General features: G+C 48.9%; 1 protein-coding gene across 1 annotated transcript in view; it reads right to left on the bottom strand.

Annotated features, from left to right (window-relative positions):
- Positions 1–25,965, bottom strand: part of LOC121548376 (FH1/FH2 domain-containing protein 3-like) — a 74,272-nt gene that overhangs the window by 3,122 nt on the left and 45,185 nt on the right. The window contains exons 5-13 of the mRNA XM_045209951.1: positions 23,494–23,544; positions 21,503–21,672; positions 9,510–9,653; positions 6,079–6,320; positions 4,106–4,532; positions 3,819–4,009; positions 3,413–3,568; positions 2,743–2,925; positions 1,902–2,021 (exon numbers count right to left, since the gene is read on the bottom strand). Coding sequence (XP_045065886.1) covers positions 1,902–2,021; positions 2,743–2,925; positions 3,413–3,568; positions 3,819–4,009; positions 4,106–4,532; positions 6,079–6,320; positions 9,510–9,653; positions 21,503–21,672; positions 23,494–23,544 — 1,684 coding nt within the window. The remainder of the gene's footprint in view (positions 1–1,901; positions 2,022–2,742; positions 2,926–3,412; positions 3,569–3,818; positions 4,010–4,105; positions 4,533–6,078; positions 6,321–9,509; positions 9,654–21,502; positions 21,673–23,493; positions 23,545–25,965) is intronic.

Here is a 25,965-nt window from a genome sequence, read left to right as displayed (position 1 = left end):
ATTATTTGTGCCTCATTTACATAAATACACCTGGTGTATTTGATTTGCATATATTTAAAAAATACATTAACATAAAGTTGTGGAACAGTGCTGCAAACTACCAAACACGTGCTCCGTCTACCCCACCTGCGCTCACCTGCTCTGTCTAGACTGCCTCATTAATTACTGTTGGTGTCACGTTCTATTGCATAATTCAACAAGCGTGTCACTGGCAGGAGACCCTCGGATAAAACATCTCCACGCTTGTCTCTAGATTCCACCTATCTAAACATGCTTTCCATTGTTTGTGAGATCAGACATAATATCACTATAATCGGAGTGTTCATTCTCAGAAGCTGCTTTCATTTCAGCGCATCTCATTTGGAAACATTTCAACCATATTAAATGATTACTTTATTAAATTCCACAAAAAAAAATGAACAACAACAATCGCTTGAGGTGAGCTTTTTACGTTGTTGACCGATACAGTGGCTACATCCCAAATGGAACCTTATGCCCTATTTAGGCCTGGGCCCTGGTCCAAAGTAGTGCACTATATAGGGAATAGGGTGCCATTCTCTGGTCTAAAGTAGTGCACTATATAGGGAATAGGGTGCCATTCTCTGGTCTAAAGTAGTGCACTATATAGGGAATAGGGTACCATTCTCTGGTCTAAAGTAGTGCACTATATAGGGGATAGGGTGCTATTCTCTGGTCTAAAGTAGTGCACTATATAGGGAATAGGGTGCCATTCTCTGGTCTAAAGCAGTGCACTATATAGGGAATAGGGTGCCATTCTCTGGTCTAAAGTAGTGCACTATATAGGGAATAGGGTGCCATTCTCTGGTCTAAAGTAGTGCACTATATAGGGAATAGGGTGCCATTCTCTGGTCTAAAGTAGTGCACTATATAGGGAATAGGGTGCCATTCTCTGGTCTAAAGTAGTGCACTATATAGGGAATAGGGTGCCATTCTCTGGTCTAAAGTAGTGCACTATATAGGGAATAGGGTGCCATTCTCTGGTCTAAAGTAGTGCACTATATAGGGAATAGGGTGCCATTCTCTGGTCTAAAGTAGTGCACTATATAGGGAATAGGGTGCCATTCTCTGGTCTAAAGTAGTGCACTATATGGGAATAGGGTGCCATTCTCTGGTCTAAAGTAGTGCACTATATAGGAATAGGGTGTCATTCTCTGGTCTAAAGTAGTGCACTATATAGGGAATAGGGTGCCATTCTCTGGTCTAAAGTAGTGCACTATATAGGGAATAGGGTGCCATTCTCTGGTCTAAAGTAGTGCACTATATGGGAATAGGGTGCCATTCTCTGGTCTAAAGTAGTGCACTATATAGGGAATAGGGTGCCATTCTCTGGTCTAAAGTAGTGCACTATATAGGGAATAGGGTGCCATTCTCTGGTCTAAAGTAGTGCACTATATAGGGAATAGGTGCCATTCTCTGGTCTAAAGTAGTGCACTATATAGGGAATAGGGTGCCATTCTCTGGTCTAAAGTAGTGCACTATATAGGGAATAGGGTGCCATTCTCTGGTCTAAAGTAGTGCACTATATAGGGAATAGGGTGCCATTCTCTGGTCTAAAGTAGTGCACTATATAGGGAATAGGGTGCCATTCTCTGGTCTAAAGTAGTGCACTATATAGGGAATAGGGTGCCATTCTCTGGTCTAAAGTAGTGCACTATATAGGGAATAGGGTGCCATTCTCTGGTCTAAAGTAGTGCACTATATAGGGAATAGGGTGCCATTCTCTGGTCTAAAGTAGTGCACTATATAGGGAATAGGGTGCCATTCTCTGGTCTAAAGTAGTGCACTATATAGGGAATAGGGTGCCATTCTCTGGTCTAAAGTAGTGCACTATATAGGGAATAGGGTGCCATTTGGGACACAGCCAGGAAGAACACACTTACACTGGTGCTGTTGAGGAAGTTTCCAATGGCCAAAAGCGTTGCTAGGATGCGCTTAAAGGTTTTGTTTTTGGCGAGCTGCTCCATACCTAGTTTTAGGTCGAAAAGAGGCTCTGCTATCTCCTGCACAGGGACCAAGAGAAGAGATGAAGAACCTTTAGGGAAAACAAACTGCATCAAACAGGCTAACACAGGCTAACACAGGCTAACACAGGCTAACACAGGCTAACACAGGCTAACACAGGCTAAAACAGGCTAACACAGGCTAACACAGGCTAACACAGGCTAGGCAGTCAGTGAGGATTCACAGTCCACTACACTAGTGCTGCAGAGACTGTGAGCACAGTGTGTGCGTGTGCGTGTGTGTATATGTGCGTGTGCGTGTGTGTATATGTGTGTGGGGTGCTTGCTATAGACAGAGATACCAACGATGTGTAATTGACAGAGATTCAGAGGTGATAACAGAAACACAGAGAGAACAGAATCTGCCTATCCTGGACAAACTGTTGATATTCTCCCTCCCCATCCCATCCATAACCATGAGGCTGTTGATATTCTCCCTCCCCATCCCATCCATAACCATGAGGGGAATATTCTGCTGTTGTTGAGCTGCCCGTCTGACAACACCGACCAGCGCTGCTCTGCTGGTGAGGCTTTGGATACCCACGGTTCCTACAGCACATGACGACAGATGACTGGAAGAGCTTTAAGATGACGTACAGCTGCGTAGAGACTTAAGCAGACCACTCGCCTGGGCCCAGACGTGTTTTTCTGCAGGAAGCACGAGGACATAACGAGAGCAGGACAGACTAGATGCTTTAGGGGTACGGACCCCCGATCCTACCTTCTCCAGGGTTTCATAGTTGAGTTTGAAGGCCCAGAGCTGTAGTCGAGCGGTGAGGCCGCTGATGGACGACAGGGTGAGGAGGAACTGTTCCGCCGAGCCCAGGGGGACGTCAGGGTTGGCCAGCTGAGCCTCCTGGATCTTCTGCTTCTCTTCCTCACTAGGAGTCATCGTCAGGATTTTCTACGAGAGAACAGACGACTGGAGTTAGAGGAGGAGAGGCATGGATTTGGACCACAGGAAATCAGAGGACTGACTGGGGGGCGGCAGGTAGCTTTAGTGGTTAAGAGCGTTGTGCCAGTAACCGCAAGGTCGCTGGTTCTAATCCCCGAGCCGACTAGGTGAAAAATCTGTCGATGTGCCCTTGAGCAAGGCACTTAACCCTAATTCCTCCTGTAAGTCGCTCTGGATAAGAGCGTCTGCTAAATGACTAAAAAAGGAAAGTGTGAGTGGTAGACATTGATGTATGTTTTTGTTATTTAAAAAGGTGGTTTGTTGACAGAGATTTTCAGGTACACATGTAGTCGTTGACAGTAAACATGAATTAAAACTACACTAGAGGAATACTGTAGTTCTCCTCCATAACACTTCATAGGTCACTGACGTTCTATGTCTGAGTACACTGACCCTGGTGTAACAGCACCATCTAGTGGTAGAAAGGCAGTATTACCTCTATGCCCTCCTTGTTGATGGCAAACTCGTCAAAGTTGAGGATGGCGGTCTTGATGATGTGGACAGCTGGCAGCACAGTCATGCCGATGTTAATGGCGTTACTTCTCTTAGAATCTAACACCAGTATCTCCGCCTTCTTCACTTCTGCCCCTTTCTGCACGGACAAACAACACAGAAAGGTTTACAATTAACCAACAGAGATTACAGTTAGTATTTGCTTTGACTTCATTCCTGCTTTACAGTACTGGAGACAGTTTTAGACCTATAGTTTACACAGGCAGTCCAATTTAGATTCTTTAGGCAAATTATTTGGCATATCTGATATTTTCCTTAATGCCGTAAACAGCAACAAAAAACACGTGGAAATGTGATCTTTTGATTTCTGAGTTGATGTAAGGCCTCACCTTTAGAGCCACGGGCAGCTCCTTGGCCTTGGACTCAAACAGGTGTTCCAACTTGGCCGTATCCACGGTAACCTTATCCAGCGACGCCCACACTGTCCCGCGTCCGAATTTACACTTCCTGGGACTGTCTGACTGTTTGAGTTCCTTCCAGAACAACTTGACCGTCTTCCTCTTCTTGGCAAAGGCCAGGTCTGGAGCCTGGGAGGAGGAGGAGGAGGAGGAAGGGGGAGGAGGGGGAGCTCCAGGAGGAGGCGGAGGTGGTGGTGGAGGAGGAGGGGGACTCATACCTGGAGCCCCGGGGGGAGGAGGAGGAGGAGGAGGGGCGGAGCCTAGTCCAGGCATGGGTGGAGGAGGAGGTGGGATTCCACCACCAGGCCGACCAACCCCCACGTCGTAGACGTCCACGTCCAGAACGTCTATATCCTCCTCCTCCATAAGGTCAGAGAAGTCCAGGTCTTTAATCTTCAGGGCTCTGGAGCTGGGTTGGAGCTGGTCCCAGGCATCGGTCTGTCGGTCCCTGGCCAGAGGGGTCATCTGGGTATTCTCCAGGCTGCGGGCGTGGGTCTCCGCGTCGATGCTGTACTGCGGCCGGACACGCCGGTGCTGCTCCTCTGCCAGCCTGGCCCGCGCCGCCTGGGCACTGCCACCCAGACCCTCCAGCTCTGCCCTCCTGGAGCTGCTGTTCTCGCTGGGTAGAGGCTGGGCCTGGTGGGCCTGGAGGAAAGGATCAGTTAGATTCATCCAGGAATCAGTCGATCAAGGCTATCCGTATCGATTTGAAAATGTGGGAATCGAAGATTGAAAATTACAAATTTGAGTGATGTTTTCCAAAGCGTGACAGACGTGTTTAAATTAAAATAAACACAATGCTGTTTTTTTTATTCAGCTTTCCCCCCTGCTGTAGATCAGTAAGCATGTGTTCAGCTCTTTAAAAAAATAAAAATAAATCTTTTTACCCCTTTTTTCTCCCCAATTTCGTGATATCCAAATTGGTAGTTACAGTCTTGTCCCATCGCTGCAACTCCCCTACGGACTCGGGAGAGGCGAAGGTCGAGAGCCATGTGTCCTCCGAAACACAACCCCGCCAAGCCGCACTGCTTCTTGACACACTGCTCGCTTAACCCGAAACCAGCCGCACCAATGTGCAACTGGCGACCGAAGTCAGCGTGCACGCACCCGGCCCGCCACAAGGAGTCGCTAGAGTGCGATGGGACAAGGACATCCCTTAGCATGTGTTCAGCTCTTTAACTCTGCTATAGATCACTTCGATTAATCGGTCCTAGCACCCATCAACTAATGGATTCTGAAAGACTTCTAAAAAAAGGTCTAGCTGTCTAAGGCACAGTTTCAGGCCTCATGTCTAGTCGGTATTTTGGTATTTTTGGCATTTTATTAGGATCACCATTAGATGTTGCAAAAGCAGCAGCTACTCTTCCTGGGGTCCACACAAAACATGAAACATGACATAATACAGAACATTAATAGACAAGAACAGCTCAAGGACAGAACTACATAAAAATGTTTAAAAAAGGCACACGTAGCCTACATATCAATACATACACACAAACTATCTAAGTTTGAATCTGACCTACTGCCCCTTGACACTTGCCTGACGACTTATTTTAATTTTTTTGTCATTTAGCAGACGCTCTTATCCAGAGCGACTTACAGTTAAGTGAGTGCATACATTTTCATACTTTTTCATACTGGCCCCCCGTGGGAATCGAACCCACAACCTTGGCGTTGCAAGCGCCATGCTCTACCAACTGAGCTACACGATTCAAACGGAATTGTTCCGCTGCTGTGTGTTCACTACATACTTCAGTCTGAGACGGCCGTCGTTGAAATCGTTTGGGGTGACGTCAAAATGGGGGGTGTTGTACAAAACAATAGTCATCAGCGATTGGATCATCTCTAACCAATCAAAGGATCAAAGCCAATGACACATTTTATTTAAACGCTGCTTTACCCACGTGTGTTCTGGCTCTGGCCCAACCCATTGGTTTCTGGGACCAATCAGAACAGTTAGAATGTGTTCACGTTCTAGAAATTGGAACTCAGATCCAGACTCATTGCGGAGAAGAATCTAACGTCTGTCGGCGTGGCCTAGCATTTGTCCAAGCAAGGAGTTTAGGTAGCCAGGCAACGTTGACACAACCTCTCGATATCTTTCCCCACTGTCATCCTCTCTCTATCTGTTCAATAAAGTCAGAACGTTTATTATTTTAAATTTTTTTTAACTACACTAATTCATTCCTACCTTGAGGCTGGATAGACGTTCCTTCAGAATGCTACCAGCCCTGCCCAGCCCTCTGCGGTCCTCTGCCTCTCCGGAGAGGCTGTCCTCGGGGTCGAGGTTGGGGTCAGGGTCGATGCCTGACGGGCTCTTCAGGGGACCGGCTGAGGAGTTCTTGGCGTACAGCATGTTCAGCATGAACTTCCTCTCGTCGGAGAGGGTGTTATGCTGCTCCACCACACTGCCCTGCTGCTGGACACTGACACCTACAGGACAGGAGGGGAAGAACAACTGCATGTTACGATCAGAATATTCACACACATAGCATTATATATATATATCTTTGTACAAAAAAATGACATTACAAAAAAAAAATGACAGCAACTCCATGCTACGTTGTTGTACCCACATCTTTCACAGGTCATTGAAAGCTGCAGTTCTACACAACCTGGCATTTCAAAATGCAATAGAAACAATATTCTCTTTTCCTGCACTCCTTAACAGATTTCCATACAACATGTAACTGAAAAATAAGAAATCTTCCATCTGAACCGGCCAACATGCGAGCGCAGTTCCTCAGTAGATCCTAAGAGTATCATACTACCAGCTTTCTGAGCGAGACAGCAATATAGCAACACTAACTCACCAACTGGCTACCAGCGACCCTGTCCCCTTTACCGCAACACTCATCACCACTGACCCAATCCATCTACAGCAAATCTAAGTCCCAAATGTTCTTTATATATCAGGGGTATTCAACTCTGACCCTACGTGGTCTGGCGCCTGCTGGTTTTCTGTTCTACCCAAAAATGGAATTGGTGCCCCCAGGTCTAAAATCAGTCCCTGATTAGAGGGGAAGAATGGAAAAATGGCAGTGGAACTGGTTTCCAGGTCCAGAGTTGAGTTTGAGGGCTCTATATAATGCACTACATTTGAACAGGGCCCATAGCTCTAGTCAAAAACAGTGCACTATCTAGGGAACAGGGTGGCATTTGGAACGGAGACCAACACTCCTCACCAATTGACCCTGCCCTCTGCGTCGCAGCACGTTCCCTGTCAGTCAGAATCAGAACAGGAAAGGGAAACAAGATCCTCATCTGTTAGTATAAACATGTCTAACCCCTCCTGACTGGGGTGGTCTTGGATCCTGGTGGGACGTTGGAGGCCATAAGGGCCATGGTCAGGTTGGAGTCCCAAATGGTACCCTATACCCTTTTAGAGAGCACTACCTATTGACCAGAGCCTTTTGGACCCTGGTCCTCTGGTCAAACGGTAGTGGAATAGGGTCCCATTTGGGATGCAGGCCAAGACTGTTTAGGACTGGGTCATTAGTCTCCTGGCCACTGGGGGGAGGAAGAGATGGAATCTGCCATGTTATCTTCAAAGCCAGACACAATGAAAATATTTTGGTTTGAAATTTGCTACTGGATGTGAGCATTCCATGACAGAGTGTTGCTGCCCTGTGGAGTCTGGAGGACCAAACAGAGTGTTGCTGCCCTCTGGAGTCTGAAGGACCAAACAGAGTGTTGCTGCCCTGTGGAGTCTGAAGGACCAAACAGAGTGTTGCTGCCCTCTGGAGTCTGGAGGACCAAACAGAGTGTTGCTGCCCTCTGGAGTCTGAAGGACCAAACAGAGTGTTGCTGCCCTCTGGAGTCTGGAGGACCAAACAGAGTGTTGCTGCCCTCTGGAGTCTGAAGGACCAAACAGAGTGTTGCTGCCCTCTGGAGTCTAAAGGACCAAACAGAGTGTTGCTGCCCTCTGGAGTCTGAAGGACCAAACAGAGTGTTGCTGCCCTCTGGAGTCTGAAGGACCAAACAGAGTGTTGCTGCCCTCTGGAGTCTGAAGGACCAAACAGAGTGTTGCTGCCCTCTGGAGTCTGAAGGACCAAACAGAGTGTTGCTGCCCTCTGGAGTCTGAAGGACCAAACAGAGTGTTGCTGCCCTGTGGAGTCTGAAGGACCAAACAGAGTGTTGCTGCCCTGTGGAGTCTGAAGGACCAAATAACTTAAAGAAGTCTCTGAAAGTGTAAAGAAAGTGATTGTGTGTGTTGGACTTGTGTGTCTGTGAGCTATGATTGTCTGTCCTCACTGAGTTCCACTAGATGTCACAATAATCCCACTAACTACCTTGGTCTCTATTGAATTCAGTTCATCTGCAGGTGCCACCTATGGTAGGGGTTCACAAACCTCTGGTTTTCAGTTGTGACCCACCCAAAAGGAGTTCTCTTGTGGCCCTACAGATAACCTAAGGAATACTAAGTTCAAATACAGTCACTTTCAAGCTGGTCCCTGTATAGTTCAAATACAGTCAGTAGACAGGCTGGTCCCTGTATAGTTCAAATACAGTCACTTTCAAGCTGGTCCCTGTATAGTTTACATGCAATCAGTAGACAGGCTGGTCCCTGTATAATATACAGTCAGTAGACAGGCCGGTCCCTGTATAATATACAGTCAGTAGACAGGCCGGTCCCTGTATAATATACAGTCAGTAGACAGGCCGGTCCCTGTATAATATACAGTCAGTAGACAGGCCGGTCCCTGTATAATATACAGTCTGTAGACAGGCCGGTCCCTGTATAATATACAGTCAGTAGACAGGCCGGTCCCTGTATAATATACAGTCAGTAGACAGGCCGGTCCCTGTATAATATACAGTCTGTAGACAGGCCGGTCCCTGTATAATATACAGTCAGTAGACAGGCCGGTCCCTGTATAATATACAGTCAGTAGACAGGCCGGTCCCTGTATAATATACAGTCAGTAGACAGGCCGGTCCCTGTATAATATACAGTCAGTAGACAGGCCGGTCCCTGTATAATATACAGTCAGTAGACAGGCCGGTCCCTGTATAATATACAGTCAGTAGACAGGCCGGTCCCTGTATAATATACAGTCAGTAGACAGGCCGGTCCCTGTATAATATACAGTCAGTAGACAGGCCGGTCCCTGTATAATATACAGTCAGTAGACAGGCCGGTCCCTGTATAATATACAGTCTGTAGACAGGCCGGTCCCTGTATAATATACAGTCAGTAGACAGGCCGGTCCCTGTATAATATACAGTCAGTAGACAGGCCGGTCCCTGTATAATATACAGTCTGTAGACAGGCTGGTCCCTGTATAATATACAGTCAGTAGACAGGCCGGTCCCTGTATAATATACAGTCAGTAGACAGGCTGGTCCCTACAGTCAGTAGACAGGCCGGTCCCTGTATAATATACAGTCTGTAGACTGTAGACAGTCAGTCAGAGCTCAATGATGAAGACACTATAGAAAGACAGACAGAACGGCAGACAGAACGACAGACAGAACGACAGACAGAACGACAGACAGCAATGCGACAGACAGTACGACAGACAGAACGGCAGACAGAACGACAGACAGAACGACAGACAGAACGGAAGGGGCAGAGAGGATGTGGAGTTAAAAGGAGCGGGTCGGATGTTATTCTCTTGCCTGGTTCATTATGGGGAGCCTGTGTATCTGCTGGGTCAGGCTGCTCCAGGATGCTCTGGATGGGGCCAGTCTCTCCTGAGACCTGCCCCCCTGTGTGGGGCTCTGGCTGGGGATCTGTTCCTGCACCGCTGGCCTGGAATGGGGCTGTTGGTACACACACAGACACACAGACACACAGACACACAGACACACAGACACACAGACACACAGACACACACACACACACACAGAAAAAAACCTGTAAGTAAACATTCACAACTGAATAAACTACATTTCAGATAACGTATGAGTGAATTTCCATTTGATACGTTACTGGCAGAGCGTAATGCCAGTGAGTGTACTTCAGAGAAATGCCCCCCAGACTCACATCAACGTGAAAGGCCCTCTGGCCTCCTCTGCCAACGTCTTTTCACTTGTCTGAGTGTGTGTGTAAGACAGACAGAGAGAGAGAGAGAAATGTCTCTGTTTCCCATGCCAATAAAGCCCTTTGAATTGAAATTGTATTGATGTAGAGAGAGAGAGAGAGAGAGAGAGATAGAGAGGAAGAGAGAGATAGAGAGAAAGAGAGAGAGAGATGAGAGAGAGAGAGAGAGAGAGAGAGAGAGAGAGAGAGAGAGAGAGAGAGAGAGAGAGAGAGAGAGAGAGAGAGAGTGAGAGAGAGAGAGTATAGAGGAGAGAGATAAAGAAGAGATAGAGAGAGAGAGAGAGAGAGAGAGAGAGAGAGGAGAGAGAGATTGAGATAGAGAGAAATACTTGAATCAGTTATAGAACCCATTGCCCTTTATGGTTGTGAGGTCTGGGGTCAGCTCACCAACCAAGAATTCACAAAATGGGACAAACACCAAATTGAGACTCTGCATGCAGAATTCTGCAAAAATATCCTCAGTGTACAACGTAAAACACCAAATAATGCATTCGGGGCAGAATTAGGCCAATACCCACTAATTATAAAAATCCAGAAAACAGCCGTTAAAATTCTACAACTACCTAAAAGGAAGCGATTCCCAAACCTTCCATAACAAAGCCATCACCTACAGAGAGATTAACCTAGAGAAGAGTCCCCTAAGTAAGCTGGTCCTGGGGCTCTGTTCACAAACACAAACAGACCCCACAGAGCCCCAGGACAACAACACAATTAGACCCAACCAACTCATGAGAAAACAAAAAGATAATTACTTGACACATTGGAAAGAATTAACTAAAAAACAGAGCAAACTAGAATGCTATTTGGCCCCTAAACAGAGAGTACACAGTGGCAGAATACCTGACCACTGTGACTGACCCAAACTTAAGGAAAGCTTTGACTATGTACAGACTCAGTGAGCATAGCCTTGCTATTGAGAAAGGCCGCCGTAGGCAGACCTGGCTCTCAAGAGAAGACAGGCCTTGTGCACACTGCCCACAAAATGAGGTGGAAACTGAGCTGCACTTCCTAACCTCCTGCCAAATGTATGATCATATTAGAGACACATATTTCCCTCAGATTACAGCGGATCCACAAATAATTCCAAAACAAATACAATTTTGATAAACTCCCCTTATCTATTGGGTGAAATACCACAGTATGACATCACAGCTGCAAGATTAGTGACCTGTTGCCACAAGAAAAGGGCAACCAGTGAAGAACAAACACCATTGTAAATACAACCCATATTTATGTTGATTTATTTTCCCATTTGTACTTTAACTCTATTTGCACGTTGTTACAACACTGTATATAGACATAATATGACATTTGAAATGTCTTTATTCTTTTGGAACATTTGTGAGTTTAATGTTTTTATTGTTTAATTCAATGTTGTTTATCTATTTCACTTGCTTTGGCAATGGTAACATACGTTTCCCATGACAATAAAGTCCTTAAATAGACAATTGAATTGATATAGAGAGGAGAGAAAGAGATATAGAGAGAGAGAGTAAGAATGTGTGTGTGTGTGTGTCTGCCAGTGTGTGTGTGCGTGTGTGTGCGTGTGTGTGTGTGTGTGCCTGCCAGTGTGTGTGTGTGTGTGTGTGCGTGTGTGTGTGTGTGTGCCTGCCAGTGTGTGTGTGCTTGCCAGTGTGTGTGTGCGTGTGTGTGCGTGTGTGTGTGTGTGTGTGTGTGTGTGTGTGTGCCAGTGTGTGCCAGTGTGTGCCAGTGTGTGGGGGGCAGTTTTCTGGGCCTCTCCATCATTTCCATGAGTTTACCAGAGGAACAGAATAGACAGAGAGGCTTTGAGTGGCCAGAGAGGGAGGGAGGGAGGGAGGGATGGAGAGAGGGAGGGAGGGATGGAGAGAGGGAGGGAGGGAGAGAGGGGAGGGAGAAAGTGAGGGAGGGAGAAAGTGAGAGATGGAGGGAGGGAGAAAGTGAGAGATGGAGAGAGGGAGGGAGGGAGGGAGAGAGGGAGAGAGGGAGAGAGGGAGAGAGGGAGAGAGGGAGAGAGGGAGAGAGGGAGAGAGGGAGAGAGGGAGAGAGGGAGAGAGGGAGAGAGGGAGGGAGGGAGGGAGGGAGGGAGGGAGGGAGGGAGAAAGTGAGAGATGGAGGGAGGGAGGGAGGGAGGGGCTCTATAGCCAGACTTCCAGAGTCATGCTCTCAGGGGTCTGAGACTTCATGGGAAACTAGATGCCTCTCATCTGGTGTCAGAGCTGGGAGCCCAGACAGGACTAGTATTACTAGAGACGTTGGTTATGTCCTTATTACCCCAGCATGAGGGCCATTCACACGGGATTCATTTTTTCCAAACTGACTGTAATTCTTGATTATTTTTCATTCAATTGACCCTCATGACGGAAGCCTGGAGGTTTTTATTCTAGGTTTGAAGATATTCAACATCCTGTCTAGTTGATAATCGGCTACACTGATAAATCGTGCTTGGCTTCCAAATGTACAGGTGTCCCCATAATATATACATTGAGGAAGTGTGATCAAATCAAATCAAATCAAATTTTATTGGTCACATGCGCCGAATACAACAGGTGCAGACATTACAGTGAAATGCTTACTTACAGCCCTTAACCAACAGTGCATTTATTTTAAACAAAAAAAGTAAGAATAAAACAACAACAAAAAAGTGTTGAGAAAAAAAGAGCAGAAGTAAAATAAAGTGACAGTAGGGAGGCTATATATACAGTAAAATAAAGTGACAGTAGGGAGGCTATATATACAGTAAAATAAAGTGACAGTAGGGAGGCTATATATACAGGTGGGTACCGTTGCATAGTCAATGTGCGGGGGCACCGGCTAGTTGAGGTAGTTGAGGTAATATGTACATGTGGGTAGAGTTAAAGTGACTATGCATAAATACCTACCTCATAGTCCTCATTCTTAGTGATCCACAGTCATTCCTCATGAAAAGTCCCTCTGTGAGCTGCTGAACAGCGCACTGGCACTTGAGATGCGTTTATGGATGAGAAAATGAACTTGCCATTTCCAAAAGGTTTAGCTCAGAGGGGAATCAGTGATGCCCCCCTGCTTTGAGATCTGCTGCCTACGTCAACAGAGGCTTCATTAAATAGGCCTAGACACAATAGCCTAGTTTGTTATCGCACATTTAATTAAACTGACGTATTTGGTGACGTTCAACTTCAGTTATTTGGCACAAAAAACATAAACAAAAGTATTGGCTGTTAAAGTTGATAACTGTAGGCCATTCATATGAAATATATGCACATCACTTGTTTTCTTGCTCAAACTACAAGCAGCACCTGTCAAACCCTGTAATGTCTCTCAAAAACACAGAACTAGTATTATCAGAGGGCCTTGGAGTTGGTCGGAAAACAGTAGGTTATTCTGGCTGGAAATGTTACTCTCCCGCCATGTAAAAATGACTGACAGATTCACAAAGGACTAAAATGACAGATGTGGTGTTTTGTGCTAAACTAACCCCGTCCAGATAGAGCTATGGTCTATTTTCTGGGGGTTTCCTATTCCAGGTCTATTCCTCCTCAGTAACTATTCCTATTCCAGGTCTATTCCTCCTCAGTAACTATTACTATTCCAGGTCTATTCCTCCTCAGTAACTATTACTATTCCAGGTCTATTCCTCCTCAGTAACTATTACTATTCCAGGTCTATTCCTCCTCAGTAACTATTCCTCCTCTATTCCAGGTCTATTTCTCCTCTATTCCAGGTCTATTCCTCCTCTATTCCAGGTCTATCCCTCCTCAGTAACTATTCCTATTCCAGGTCTATTCCTCCTCTATTCCAGGTCTATCCCTCCTCAGTAACTATTACTATTCCAGGTCTATTCCTCCTCAGTAACTATTACTATTCCAGGTCTATCCCTCCTCAGTAACTATTACTATTCCAGGTCTATCCCTCCTCAGTAACTATTACTATTCCAGGTCTATTCCTCCTCAGTAACTATTCCTCCTCTATTCCTCCTCTATTCCAGGTCTATCCCTCCTCAGTAACTATTCCTATTCCAGGTCTATCCCTCCTCAGTAACTATTCCTATTCCAGGTCTATTCCTCCTCAGTAACTATTCCTCCTCTATTCCAGGTCTATTCCTCCTCTATTCCAGGTCTATCCCTCCTCAGTAACTATTCCTATTCCAGGTCTATCCCTCCTCAGTAACTAGTCCTATTCCAGGTCTATCCCTCCTCAGTAACTATTACTATTCCAGGTCTATTCCTCTTCAGTAACTATTACTATTCCAGGTCTATCCCTCCTCAGTAACTATTACTATTCCAGGTCTATTCCTCCTCAGTAACTATTACTATTCCAGGTCTATTCCTCCTCTATTCCAGGTCTATCCCTCCTCAGTAACTATTACTATTCCAGGTCTATCCCTCCTCAGTAACTATTACTATTCCAGGTCTATCCCTCCTCAGTAACTATTACTATTCCAGGTCTATTCCTCCTCAGTAACTATTCCTCCTCTATTCCAGGTCTATTCCAGGTCTATCCCTCCTCAGTAACTATTCCTATTCCAGGTCTATCCCTCCTCAGTAACTATTACTATTCCAGGTCTATCCCTCCTCAGTAACTATTACTATTCCAGGTCTATCCCTCCTCAGTAACTATTACTATTCCAGGTCTATTCCTCCTCTATTCCAGGTCTATCCCTCCTCAGTAACTATTACTATTCCAGGTCTATTCCTCCTCTATTCCAGGTCTATCCCTCCTCAGTAACTATTACTATTCCAGGTCTATTCCTCCTCTATTCCAGGTTTATTCCTCCTCTATTCCAGGTCTATCCCTCCTCAGTAACTATTCCCATTCCAGGTCTATCCCTCCTCAGTAACTATTACTATTCCAGGTCTATTCCTCCTCTATTCCAGGTATATTCCTCCTCTATTCCAGGTCTATCCCTCCTCAGTAACTATTCATATTCCAGGTCTATCCCTCCTCAGTAACTATTACTATTCCAGGTCTATCCCTCCTCAGTAACTATTACTATTCCAGGTCTATTCCTCCTCTATTCCAGGTCTATCCCTCCTCAGTAACTATTACTATCCCAGGTCTATTCCTCCTCTATTCCAGGTCTATCCCTCCTCAGTAACTATTACTATTCCAGGTCTATTCCTCCTCTATTCCAGGTCTATTCCTCCTCTATTCCAGGTCTATCCCTCCTCAGTAACTATTACTATTCCAGGTCTATTCCTCCTCTATTCCAGGTCTATTCCTCCTCAGTAACTATTACTATTCCAGGTCTATTCCTCCTCTATTCCAGGTCTATTCCTCCTCAGTAACTATTCCTCCTCTATTCCAGGTCTCTAATGAGAAACTCTCGCCCTTCCCAGCATGAGTTGAGGCTATGTTACGTAATGTCCTGCCCCTGTTTGACACTGCAGGGCCCGTTATTGGAAACATGGGTCGTCTCACATCTGACTGGAGAGGAGTAAGGATCAGCCCTCCCTCCTCTTGCTCCCAACAACACTTCCTCATTCTGAGGTGTTGTGATGACGCTCAAAGCGTTTGCCGACCAATGGCAAGCGCCGTGTGTGTGTCACTAACAATTAGGACGGCTCAACGAGGGTCTGAGAGGAGAGATGTTCTCAGGACAGGGCCCTACCGGGTCAGGCTGTCAGGGGTACTGGGCCTGGGGCCTGGGGCTAGGGGCCTGGGGCTAGGGGCCTGGGGCTAGGGGCTAGGGGCTAGGGGCCTGGGGCTAGGGGCCTGGGGCTAGGGGCCTGGGGCTAGGGGCTAGGGGCCTGGGGCTAGGGGCTAGGGGCTAGGGGCCTGGGGCTAGGGGCTAGGGGCTAGGGGCCTGGGCCTAGGGGCTAGGGGCCTGGGGCTAGGGGCCTGGGGCTAGGGGCTAGGGGCTAGGGGCCTGGGGCTAGGGGCTAGGGCCTGGGGCTAGGGCCTGGGGCTAGGGGCCTGGGCCTAGGGGCTAGGGGCCTGGGGCTAGGGGCCTGGGGCTAGGGGCCTAGGGGCTAGGGGCCTGGGGCTGGGGCTAGGGGCCTGGGGCTAGGGCCTGGGGCTAGGGACTAGGGGCTAGGGGCCTGGGCCTAGGGGCTAGGGGCCTGGGGCTAGAGGCTAGGGGCTAGGGGCCTGGGGGCTAGGGGCTAGGGGCCTGGGGCTAGGGGCCTGGGGCTAGGGCTAGGGGGCTAGGGCCTGGGGCTGGTTTCAACAGGGGGGTTAGGGCTAGGGTAGGGCGGCAGGTAGCTTAGTGGTTAAGAGCGTTGTGCCAGTAACCGAAAGGTCGCTGGTTCTAATCCCCGAGCCGACTAGGTGAAAGATCTGTCGATGTGCCCTTGAGCAAGGCACTTAACCCTAATTGCTCCTGTAAGTCGCTCTGGATAAGAGCGTCTGCTAAATGACTAAAATGTAAATGTAAATGTTTCAACAGGGGGGTTAGGGCTAGAGGACTAGGGTAGGGGCTGGTTTCAACAGGGGGGTTAGGGCTAGAGGACTAGGGTAGGGGCTGGTTTCAACAGGGGGGTTAGGGCTAGAGGACTAGGGTAGGGGCTGGTTTCAACAGGGGGTTAGGGCTAGAGGACTAGGGTAGGGGCTGGTTTCAACAGGGGGGTTAGGGCTAGAGGACTAGGGTAGGGGCTGGTTACAACAGGGGGGTTAGGGGCTAGAGGACTAGGGTAGGGGCTGGTTTCAACAGGGGGTTAGGACTAGGGTAGGGGCTGGTTTCAACAGGGGGTTAGGACTAGAGGACTAGGGTAGGGGCTGGTTTCAACAGGGGGTTAGGGCTAGAGGACTAGGGTAGGGGCTGGTTTCAACAGGGGGGTTAGGGCTAGGGTAGGGGCTGGTTTCAACAGGGGGGTTAGGACTAGAGGACTAGGGTAGGGGCTGGTTTCAACAGGGGGTTAGGGGCTAGAGGACTAGGGTAGGGGCTGGTTTCAACAGGGGTTAGGGCTAGAGGACTAGGGTAGGGGCTGGTTTCAACAGGGGGTTAGGGCTAGAGGACTAGGGTAGGGGCTGGTTTCAACAGGGGGTTAGGGCTAGAGGACTAGGGTAGGGGCTGGTTTCAACAGGGGGTTAGGGCTAGAGGACTAGGGTAGGGGCTGGTTTCAACAGGGGGGTTAGGGCTAGAGGACTAGGGTAGGGGCTGGTTTCAACAGGGGGGTTAGGGCTAGGGTAGGGGCTGGTTTCAGCAGGGGGTTAGGGCTAGAGGACTAGGGTAGGGGCTGGTTTCAACAGGGGGGTTAGGGCTAGAGGACTAGGGTAGGGGCTGGTTTCAACAGGGGGGTTAGGGGCTAGAGGGCTAGGGTAGGGGCTGGTTTCAACAGGGGGTTAGGGCTAGAGGACTAGGGTAGGGGCTGGTTTCAACAGGGGGGTTAGGGCTAGAGGACTAGGGTAGGGGCTGGTTTCAACAGGGGGGTTAGGGCTAGAGGACTAGGGTAGGGGCTGGTTTCAACAGGGGGTTAGGGCTAGAGGACTAGGGTAGGGGCTGGTTTCAACAGGGGGTTAGGGCTAGAGGACTAGGGTAGGGGCTGGTTTCAACAGGGGGGTTAGGGCTAGAGAACTAGGGTAGGGGCTGGTTTCAACAGGGGGTTAGGGCTAGAGGACTAGGGTAGGGGCTGGTTTCAACAGGGGGGTTAGGGCTAGAGGACTAGGGTAGGGGCTGGTTTCAACAGGGGGTTAGGGCTAGAGGACTAGGGTAGGGGCTGGTTTCAACAGGGGGTTAGGGCTAGAGGACTAGGGTAGGGGCTGGTTTCAACAGGGGGCTAGGGCTAGAGGACTAGGGTAGGGGCTGGTTTCAACAGGGGGTTAGGGCCAGAGGACTAGGGTAGGGGCTGGTTTCAACAGGGGGGTTAGGGCTAGAGGACTAGGGTAGGGGCTGGTTTCAACAGGGGGCTAGGGCTAGAGGACTAGGGTAGGGGCTGGTTTCAACAGGGGGGTTAGGGCTAGAGGACTAGGGTAGGGGCTGGTTTCAACAGGGGGGTTAGGGCTAGAGGACTAGGGTAGGGGCTGGTTTCAACAGGGGGGCTAGGGCTAGAGGACTAGGGTAGGGGCTGGTTTCAACAGGGGGTTAGGGCTAGAGGACTAGGGTAGGGGCTGGTTTCAACAGGGGGGTTAGGGCTAGAGGACTAGGGTAGGGGCTGGTTTCAACAGGGGGTTAGGGCTAGAGGGCTAGGGTAGGGGCTGGTTTCAACAGGGGGTTAGGGCTAGAGGACTAGGGTAGGGGCTGGTTTCAACAGGGGGTTAGGGCTAGAGGACTAGGGTAGGGGCTGGTTTCAACAGGGGGGTTAGGGCTAGAGGACTAGGGTAGGGGCTGGTTTCAACAGGGGGGTTAGGGCTAGAGGACTAGGGTAGGGGCTGGTTTCAACAGGGGGGTTAGGGCTAGGGTAGGGGCTGGTTTCAACAGGGGGGTTAGGGCTAGAGGACTAGGGTAGGGGCTGGTTTCAACAGGGGGGTTAGGGCTAGAGGACTAGGGTAGGGGCTGGTTTCAACAGGGGGTTAGGGCTAGAGGACTAGGGTAGGGGCTGGTTTCAACAGGGGGGTTAGGGCTAGAGGACTAGGGTAGGGGCTGGTTTCAACAGGGGGTTAGGGCTAGAGGACTAGGGTAGGGGCTGGTTTCAACAGGGGGTTAGGGCTAGGGTAGGGGCTGGTTTCAACAGGGGGGTTAGGGCTAGAGGACTAGGGTAGGGGCTGGTTTCAACAGGGGGTTAGGGCTAGAGGACTAGGGTAGGGGCTGGTTTCAACAGGGGGGTTAGGGCTAGAGGACTAGGGTAGGGGCTGGTTTCAACAGGGGGTTAGGGCTAGAGGACTAGGGTAGGGGCTGGTTTCAACAGGGGGTTAGGGCTAGAGGACTAGGGTAGGGGCTGGTTTCAACAGGGGGGTTAGGGCTAGAGGACTAGGGTAGGGGCTGGTTTCAACAGGGGGTTAGGGCTAGGGTAGGGGCTGGTTTCAACAGGGGGTTAGGGCTAGAGGACTAGGGTAGGGGCTGGTTTCAACAGGGGGGTTAGGGCTAGAGGACTAGGGTAGGGGCTGGTTTCAACAGGGGGGTTAGGGCTAGAGGACTAGGGTAGGGGCTGGTTTCAACAGGGGGGTTAGGGCTAGAGGCTAGGGTAGGGGCTGGTTTCAACAGGGGGTTAGGGCTAGAGGACTAGGGTAGGGGCTGGTTTCAACAGGGGGGTTAGGGGCTAGAGGGCTAGGGTAGGGGCTGGTTTCAACAGGGGGGTTAGGGCTAGAGGACTAGGGTAGGGGCTGGTTTCAACAGGGGGTTAGGGCTAGAGGACTAGGGTAGGGGCTGGTTTCAACAGGGGGTTAGGGCTAGAGGACTAGGGTAGGGGCTGGTTTCAACAGGGGGGTTAGGGCTAGAGGACTAGGGTAGGGGCTGGTTTCAACAGGGGGTTAGGGCTAGAGTACTAGGGTAGGGGCTGGTTTCAACAGGGGGGTTAGGGCTAGAGTACTAGGGTAGGGGCTGGTTTCAATAGGGGGGTTAGGGCTAGAGGACTAGGGTAGGGGCTGGTTTCAACAGGGGGGTTAGGGCTAGAGGACTAGGGTAGGGGCTGGTTTCAACAGGGGGGTTAGGGCTAGAGGACTAGGGTAGGGGCTGGTTTCAACAGGGGGGTTAGGGCTAGAGGACTAGGGTAGGGGCTGGTTTCAGCAGGGGTTAGGGCTAGAGGACTAGGGTAGGGGCTGGTTTCAACAGGGGGTTAGGGCTAGAGGACTAGGGTAGGGGCTGGTTTCAACAGGGGGGTTAGGGCTAGAGGACTAGGGTAGGGGCTGGTTTCAACAGGGGGGTTAGGGCTAGAGGACTAGGGTAGGGGGCTGGTTTCAACAGGGGGTTAGGGCTAGAGGACTAGGGTAGGGGCTGGTTTCAACAGGGGGGTTAGGACTAGGGTAGGGGCTGGTTTCAACAGGGGGTTAGGGCTAGAGGACTAGGGTAGGGGCTGGTTTCAACAGGGGGTTAGGGCTAGAGGACTAGGGTAGGGGCTGGTTTCAACAGGGGGTTAGGGCTAGGGTAGGGGCTGGTTTCAACAGGGGGTTAGGGGCTAGAGGACTAGGGTAGGGGCTGGTTTCAACAGGGGGGTTAGGGCTAGAGGACTAGGGTAGGGGCTGGTTTCAACAGGGGGGTTAGGGCTAGAGGACTAGGGTAGGGGCTGGTTTCAACAGGGGGTTAGGGCTAGAGGACTAGGGTAGGGGCTGGTTTCAACAGGGGGGTTAGGGCTAGAGGACTAGGGTAGGGGCTGGTTTCAACAGGGGGTTAGGGCTAGAGGACTAGGGTAGGGGCTGGTTTCAACAGGGGGTTAGGGCTAGAGGACTAGGGTAGGGGCAGGTTTCAACAGGGGGTTAGGGCTAGAGGACTAGGGTAGGGGCTGGTTTCAACAGGGGGGTTAGGGCTAGAGGACTAGGGTAGGGGCTGGTTTCAACAGGGGGTTAGGGCTAGAGGGGTAGGGTAGGGCAGGTTTCAACAGGGGGTTAGGGCTAGAGGACTAGGGTAGGGGCTGGTTTCAACAGGGGGTTAGGGCTAGGGTAGGGGCTGGTTTCAACAGGGGGTTAGGGCTAGAGGACTAGGGTAGGGGCTGGTTTCAACAGGGGGTTAGGGCTAGAGGACTAGGGTAGGGGCTGGTTTCAACAGGGGGGTTAGGGCTAGAGGACTAGGGTAGGGGCAGGTTTCAACAGGGGGTTAGGGCTAGAGGACTAGGGTAGGGGCTGGTTTCAACAGGGGGGTTAGGGCTAGAGGACTAGGGTAGGGCAGGTTTCAACAGGGGGGTTAGGGCTAGAGGACTAGGGTAGGGGCTGGTTTCAACAGGGGGGCTAGAGGACTAGGGTAGGGGCTGGTTTCAACAGGGGGGTTAGGGCTAGAGGACTAGGGTAGGGGCAGGTTTCAACAGGGGGGTTAGGGCTAGAGGACTAGGGTAGGGGCTGGTTTCAACAGGGGGGTTAGGGCTAGAGGACTAGGGTAGGGGCAGGTTTCAACAGGGGGTTAGGGCTAGAGGACTAGGGTAGGGGCTGGTTTCAACAGGGGGGTTAGGGCTAGAGGACTAGGGTAGGGGCTGGTTTCAACAGGGGGGTTAGGGCTAGAGGGGTAGGGTAGGGCAGGTTTCAACAGGGGGGTTAGGGCTAGAGGACTAGGGTAGGGGCTGGTTTCAACAGGGGGGTTAGGGCTAGGGTAGGGGCTGGTTTCAACAGGGGGTTAGGGCTAGAGGACTAGGGTAGGGGCTGGTTTCAACAGGGGGGTTAGGGCTAGAGGACTAGGGTAGGGGCTGGTTTCAACAGGGGGTTAGGGCTAGAGGACTAGGGTAGGGGCTGGTTTCAACAGGGGGGTTAGGGGCTAGGGTAGGGGCTGGTTTCAACAGGGGGTTAGGGCTAGAGGACTAGGGTAGGGGCTGGTTTCAACAGGGGGGTTAGGGCTAGAGGACTAGGGTAGGGGCTGGTTTCAACAGGGGGGTTAGGGCTAGAGGACTAGGGTAGGGGCTGGTTTCAACAGGGGGGTTAGGGCTAGAGGACTAGGGTAGGGGCTGGTTTCAACAGGGGGTTAGGGCTAGAGGACTAGGGTAGGGGCTGGTTTCAACAGGGGGGTTAGGGCTAGAGGACTAGGGTAGGGGCTGGTTTCAACAGGGGGTTAGGGCTAGAGGACTAGGGTAGGGGCAGGTTTAGGGTGCAGTACCTTCAGTGGGTGTACTGGGGCTGCTGTCTGCAGGCGAGGTCTCCTCCTCCTCTGCCCTGGTGGACGTGACTATGATGTCATCCTGGGACAGCCTATCCTGGAGCTTCTTGTGTTGACTCCTACTCTTCTTCTCCCACTGGGTGGCGGCCAGGCTGCGGAGGAAGGTGCCTCTACAGGAACACAGACAGGGAGGAAACTGGTGGTGACTGAGCCGCCATGCAGAGGTCCACAACACCATTACGGGGCAACCATCCAGGATCACACCAATAAAACAATAGATTAGATCAGACAGAAACCCCCTGACCTGATCCAGACAAACTGATTATAGTCTAGAATTATACTGATTATAGTCTCATTTATAACCAAAAAGAATTTGATGTTCGTTCCCCAGAACAGATCAGAACAGATACCATACCCTGCAGCAACGCTGTGATAAACCCATTACACTCATCGGCCCCCTGCCACAGATATGCTGCCCACGCTCTCAGATGTTAAGGTCCTAGCCAGACACAGAAGCCAACCTAACCACCACACCAAGAAGCCACTCTCCGTCCCTCCTTCCCCAGGGGAGGGCTCAGTAGGGGCAGGCAGCTACTCCAGCTAAAACAGGCCCCCTGGATCACTGCAACACATCACTCAGATTTACTGCTTTAATCTTCTCTCTGAGTCCGTATTGAGTCGTTCCATCTTACCGTCCAAAGGGAATGTATGCAGCCGGTTCTACACTCGTATCCCCTGTGGACCGGGTCGTACATAAAAAATTAACAATTTGAGAAAAATGCGTACTTTCTTTATGAAACACCATTTTCCACCATCATGCTAGAGTAGCTAATGCTAATCCCGGTCCACGCTAGAGTTTTGAAACTATCAGACCAGGGGTGAAAAAACAGACTGCTGCAACCTGATTGGCTGAACGCAATATGGAACATCCGGGATTAGCATTAGCTACTCCAGCATGGTGGTGGAAAATGGTGTTTCATAACGAAAGTACGCATATTTTTCTCCATTTTTTGTTTTTTCCAGCACCACCCCAACATCAACATATGTAAAAATTGAACTTTTCTATGTTTTGTAGTAAAAAAAGATAGAACATAAGTGTTTCCAATGACATCATCAACCAATTAGTAGACAATTAGTAGGCAACGCCTCCTCATAATTGGTTAATATCGCAGTCTCCCGAGTGGCGCAGTGGTCTAAGGCACTGCATCGCAGTGCTAGCTGTGCCACTAGAGATCCTGGTTCGAATCCAGGCTCTGTCGTAGCCGGCCGCGACCGGGAGTCCCATGGGGCGGCGCACAATTGGCCCAGGGTAGGGGAGGGATTGGCCGGCAGGGATGTAGCTCAGTTGGTAGAGCATGGCGTTTGCAACGCCAGGGTTGTGGGTTCGATTCCCAAGGGGGGCCAGTATGAAAAATAAACTAACTAAGTCGCTCTGGATAAGAGCATCTGCTAAATGACGTAACTGTAAATGTAAATTAGAAACACATATCTTCCTCTATTTTTTGTTTTACTACAAAACATAGAAAAGCGCGCTTTTCACAGATGTTGATGTTGGGGTGGTGCTGGAGATGATGAATATGATTCCCTTTAATCTAGCTTGTTGTCATGTGATGAATCTTACACCTTCATTTCTGCTCAATCTGTGTCTTGAACCCTGTAACGTCAATGAACGTTCACGATAAAACCCTGTTAATTGATTGGTTGAAACGACTTTAAAATCACAAACCGCAGACCACACACACGTTAACATCAACACACCGTTTCAAAATGGACGCCACACACCATAACACCCAGGCTAACGTCCCCAAATGGCACCTTATTCAATACAAAAGTCCACTGCTTTTGACCATTAGAACCCTATTGGCTCTGGTCAAAAGTTGTGCACTATACAGGGAATAGGGCCCCATTTAAGACCCAGCCATGACCCCCAGACCCCAGAAACAGCAGCAGGCTCCAAGCACACAATGCTCCCATAACCACACTGTACTTACTCAAACTTCCTGAGGACGGGCTTGTCCATATTAACATTACAGTCCTCTGGGCTGGGGAGAGAACATGGGTTTATACCTCTACAGTACACATCAACCAACCACCAACACCTTAACGTTTCATTAACAAAATGGCTGCTAATCAAATCATACTGCGGGGCGGTAACTTGACAAGGAATGTCCACACACACGTTTCAATATGAATTTCCTTCGCTTCCAAACTAAGAAATAAAAAAGGTGTCCAGCCATGTAGGAGAGAGATATACCAACTCAACACGAGGTAGTGGTAGGATACAGGAGAGAGATACCAACTCAACACGTGGTAGGATACAGGAGAGAGATATACCAACTCAACATGAGATAGTGGTAGGATACAGGAGAGAGATACCAACTCAACATGAGATAGTGGTAGGATACAGGAGAGAGATACCAACTCAACATGAGATAGTGGTAGGATACAGGAGAGAGATACCAACTCAACATGAGATAGTGGTAGGATACAGGAGAGAGATATACCAACTCAACATGAGGTAGTGGTAGGATACAGGAGAGAGATACCAACTCAACACATGGTAGGATACAGGAGAGAGATATACCAACTCAACATTAGATAGTGGTAGGATACAGGAGAGAGATACCAACTCAACATGAGATAGTGGTAGGATACAGGAGAGAGATACCAACTCAACATGAGATAGTGGTAGGATACAGGAGAGAGATACCAACTCAACATGAGATAGTGGTAGGATACAGGAGAGATATACCAACTCAACACGAGGTAGTGGTAGGATACAGGAGAGAGATACCAACTCAACATGAGATAGTGGTAGGATACAGGAGAGAGAGATACCAACTCAACATGAGATAGTGGTAGGATACAGGAGAGAGAGATACCAACTCAACATGAGGTAGTGGTAGGATACAGGAGAGAGAGATACCAACTCAACATGAGATAGTGGTAGGATACAGGAGAGAGATACCAACTCAACACGTGGTAGAATACAGGAAAGAGATATACCAACTCAACATGAGATAGTGGTAGGATACAGGACAGAGAGAGATACCAACTCAACAGGAGGTAGTGGTAGGATACAGGACAGAGAGAGATACCAACTCAACACATGGTAGGATACTGGAGAGAGATATACCAACTCAACACGTGGTAGGATACAGGAGAGAGATACCAACTCAACACGTGGTAGGATACAGGAGAGAGAGATACCAACTCAACACGTGGTAGGATACTGGAGAGAGATATACCAACTCAACACGTGGTAGGATACAGGAGAGAGATACCAACTCAACACGTGGTAGGATACAGGAGAGAGAAATACCAACTCAACACGTGGTAGGATCCTGGAGAGAGATATACCAACTCAACACGTGGTAGGATACAGGAGAGAGATATCAACTCAACACGTGGTAGGATACTGGAGAGAGATATACCAACTCAACACGTGGTAGTGTCACGTCGTACTACTCCGACTCTGGCTGATGACACCACAGGAGGGTAAAGGTCACGTCAATACCAATGTCTATAATAACGTGAACAGTAACACCACTATAATGCAGCTAAGTACATATTAAGCAGGAAATACTTCTCTAGTGTCCACACTAGAACACGTAGCCACTAACAGTCAAATCCAGCACTTAGTTATGTTTAATATATGGTAAACAATGGTTGAACATCCAAATAGATGAGCATGGTAACCTGGTCTCCACATATAGACAAGAGAGTGTGAGCTGGCTGATAGATGAGATGATGAGCATGGTAACCTGGTCTCCATGGTAATTAAATCATCTGAACAGAATGTGATAGTCATAACATTGTGTCATCATTGCATTCCAAACTTCCACATCATCATCAGAAACAATTCCATGCCGCTATTGAAACCATTCATACTTTAAAAAAGGTGCAATATGCAACCATTTCCTGGTTGCAAAAATTCTAATAGTTCGCCTAATTTCAGTTTATGTGACAAAACAAGCAATGTATAGTGTAGAGAATCATTATACCATCTAAACCGCTGTGAAATATATTTTCAATAAACCAAAAATATTGTATTTTCAAATGTTTGAATCTGGTGTACAAACCCAAAAGAAAAAAATGCAAAAACAAAACTTAAGAACGGGAAGCAAAGAAATAGCGCACATAGAACAGATCTGCCGCTTCTTAGACTGGCTTTTAATGAGGATGACAGATCTATAACTCATATTGCTATTTGAATTTGGTCGAGTCGCCCAAAAAAGTTACATATTGCAGCTTTAAAGGGAAGGGTAATAAAAGAAAAAGAGAGTTTAAACTTCTGGACAGAAACAGAGGCAGGCCAGGGAAAGAGAGGAGAGAGTTTAAACTTCTGGACAGAAACAGAGGCAGGCCAGGGAAAGAGAGGAGAGAGTTTAAACTTCTGGACAGAAACAGAGGCAGGCCAGGGAAAGAGAGGAGAGGGTTTAACCTTCTGGACAGAAACAGAG

The sequence above is a fragment of the Coregonus clupeaformis genome, chromosome 32 (genome assembly GCF_020615455.1).
Source record: "Coregonus clupeaformis isolate EN_2021a chromosome 32, ASM2061545v1, whole genome shotgun sequence".
Classification (NCBI taxonomy): domain Eukaryota; kingdom Metazoa; phylum Chordata; class Actinopteri; order Salmoniformes; family Salmonidae; genus Coregonus; species Coregonus clupeaformis.
Note: the sequence above shows the minus strand (reverse complement) of the source record. Positions and strands in the feature narration are given on the sequence as shown.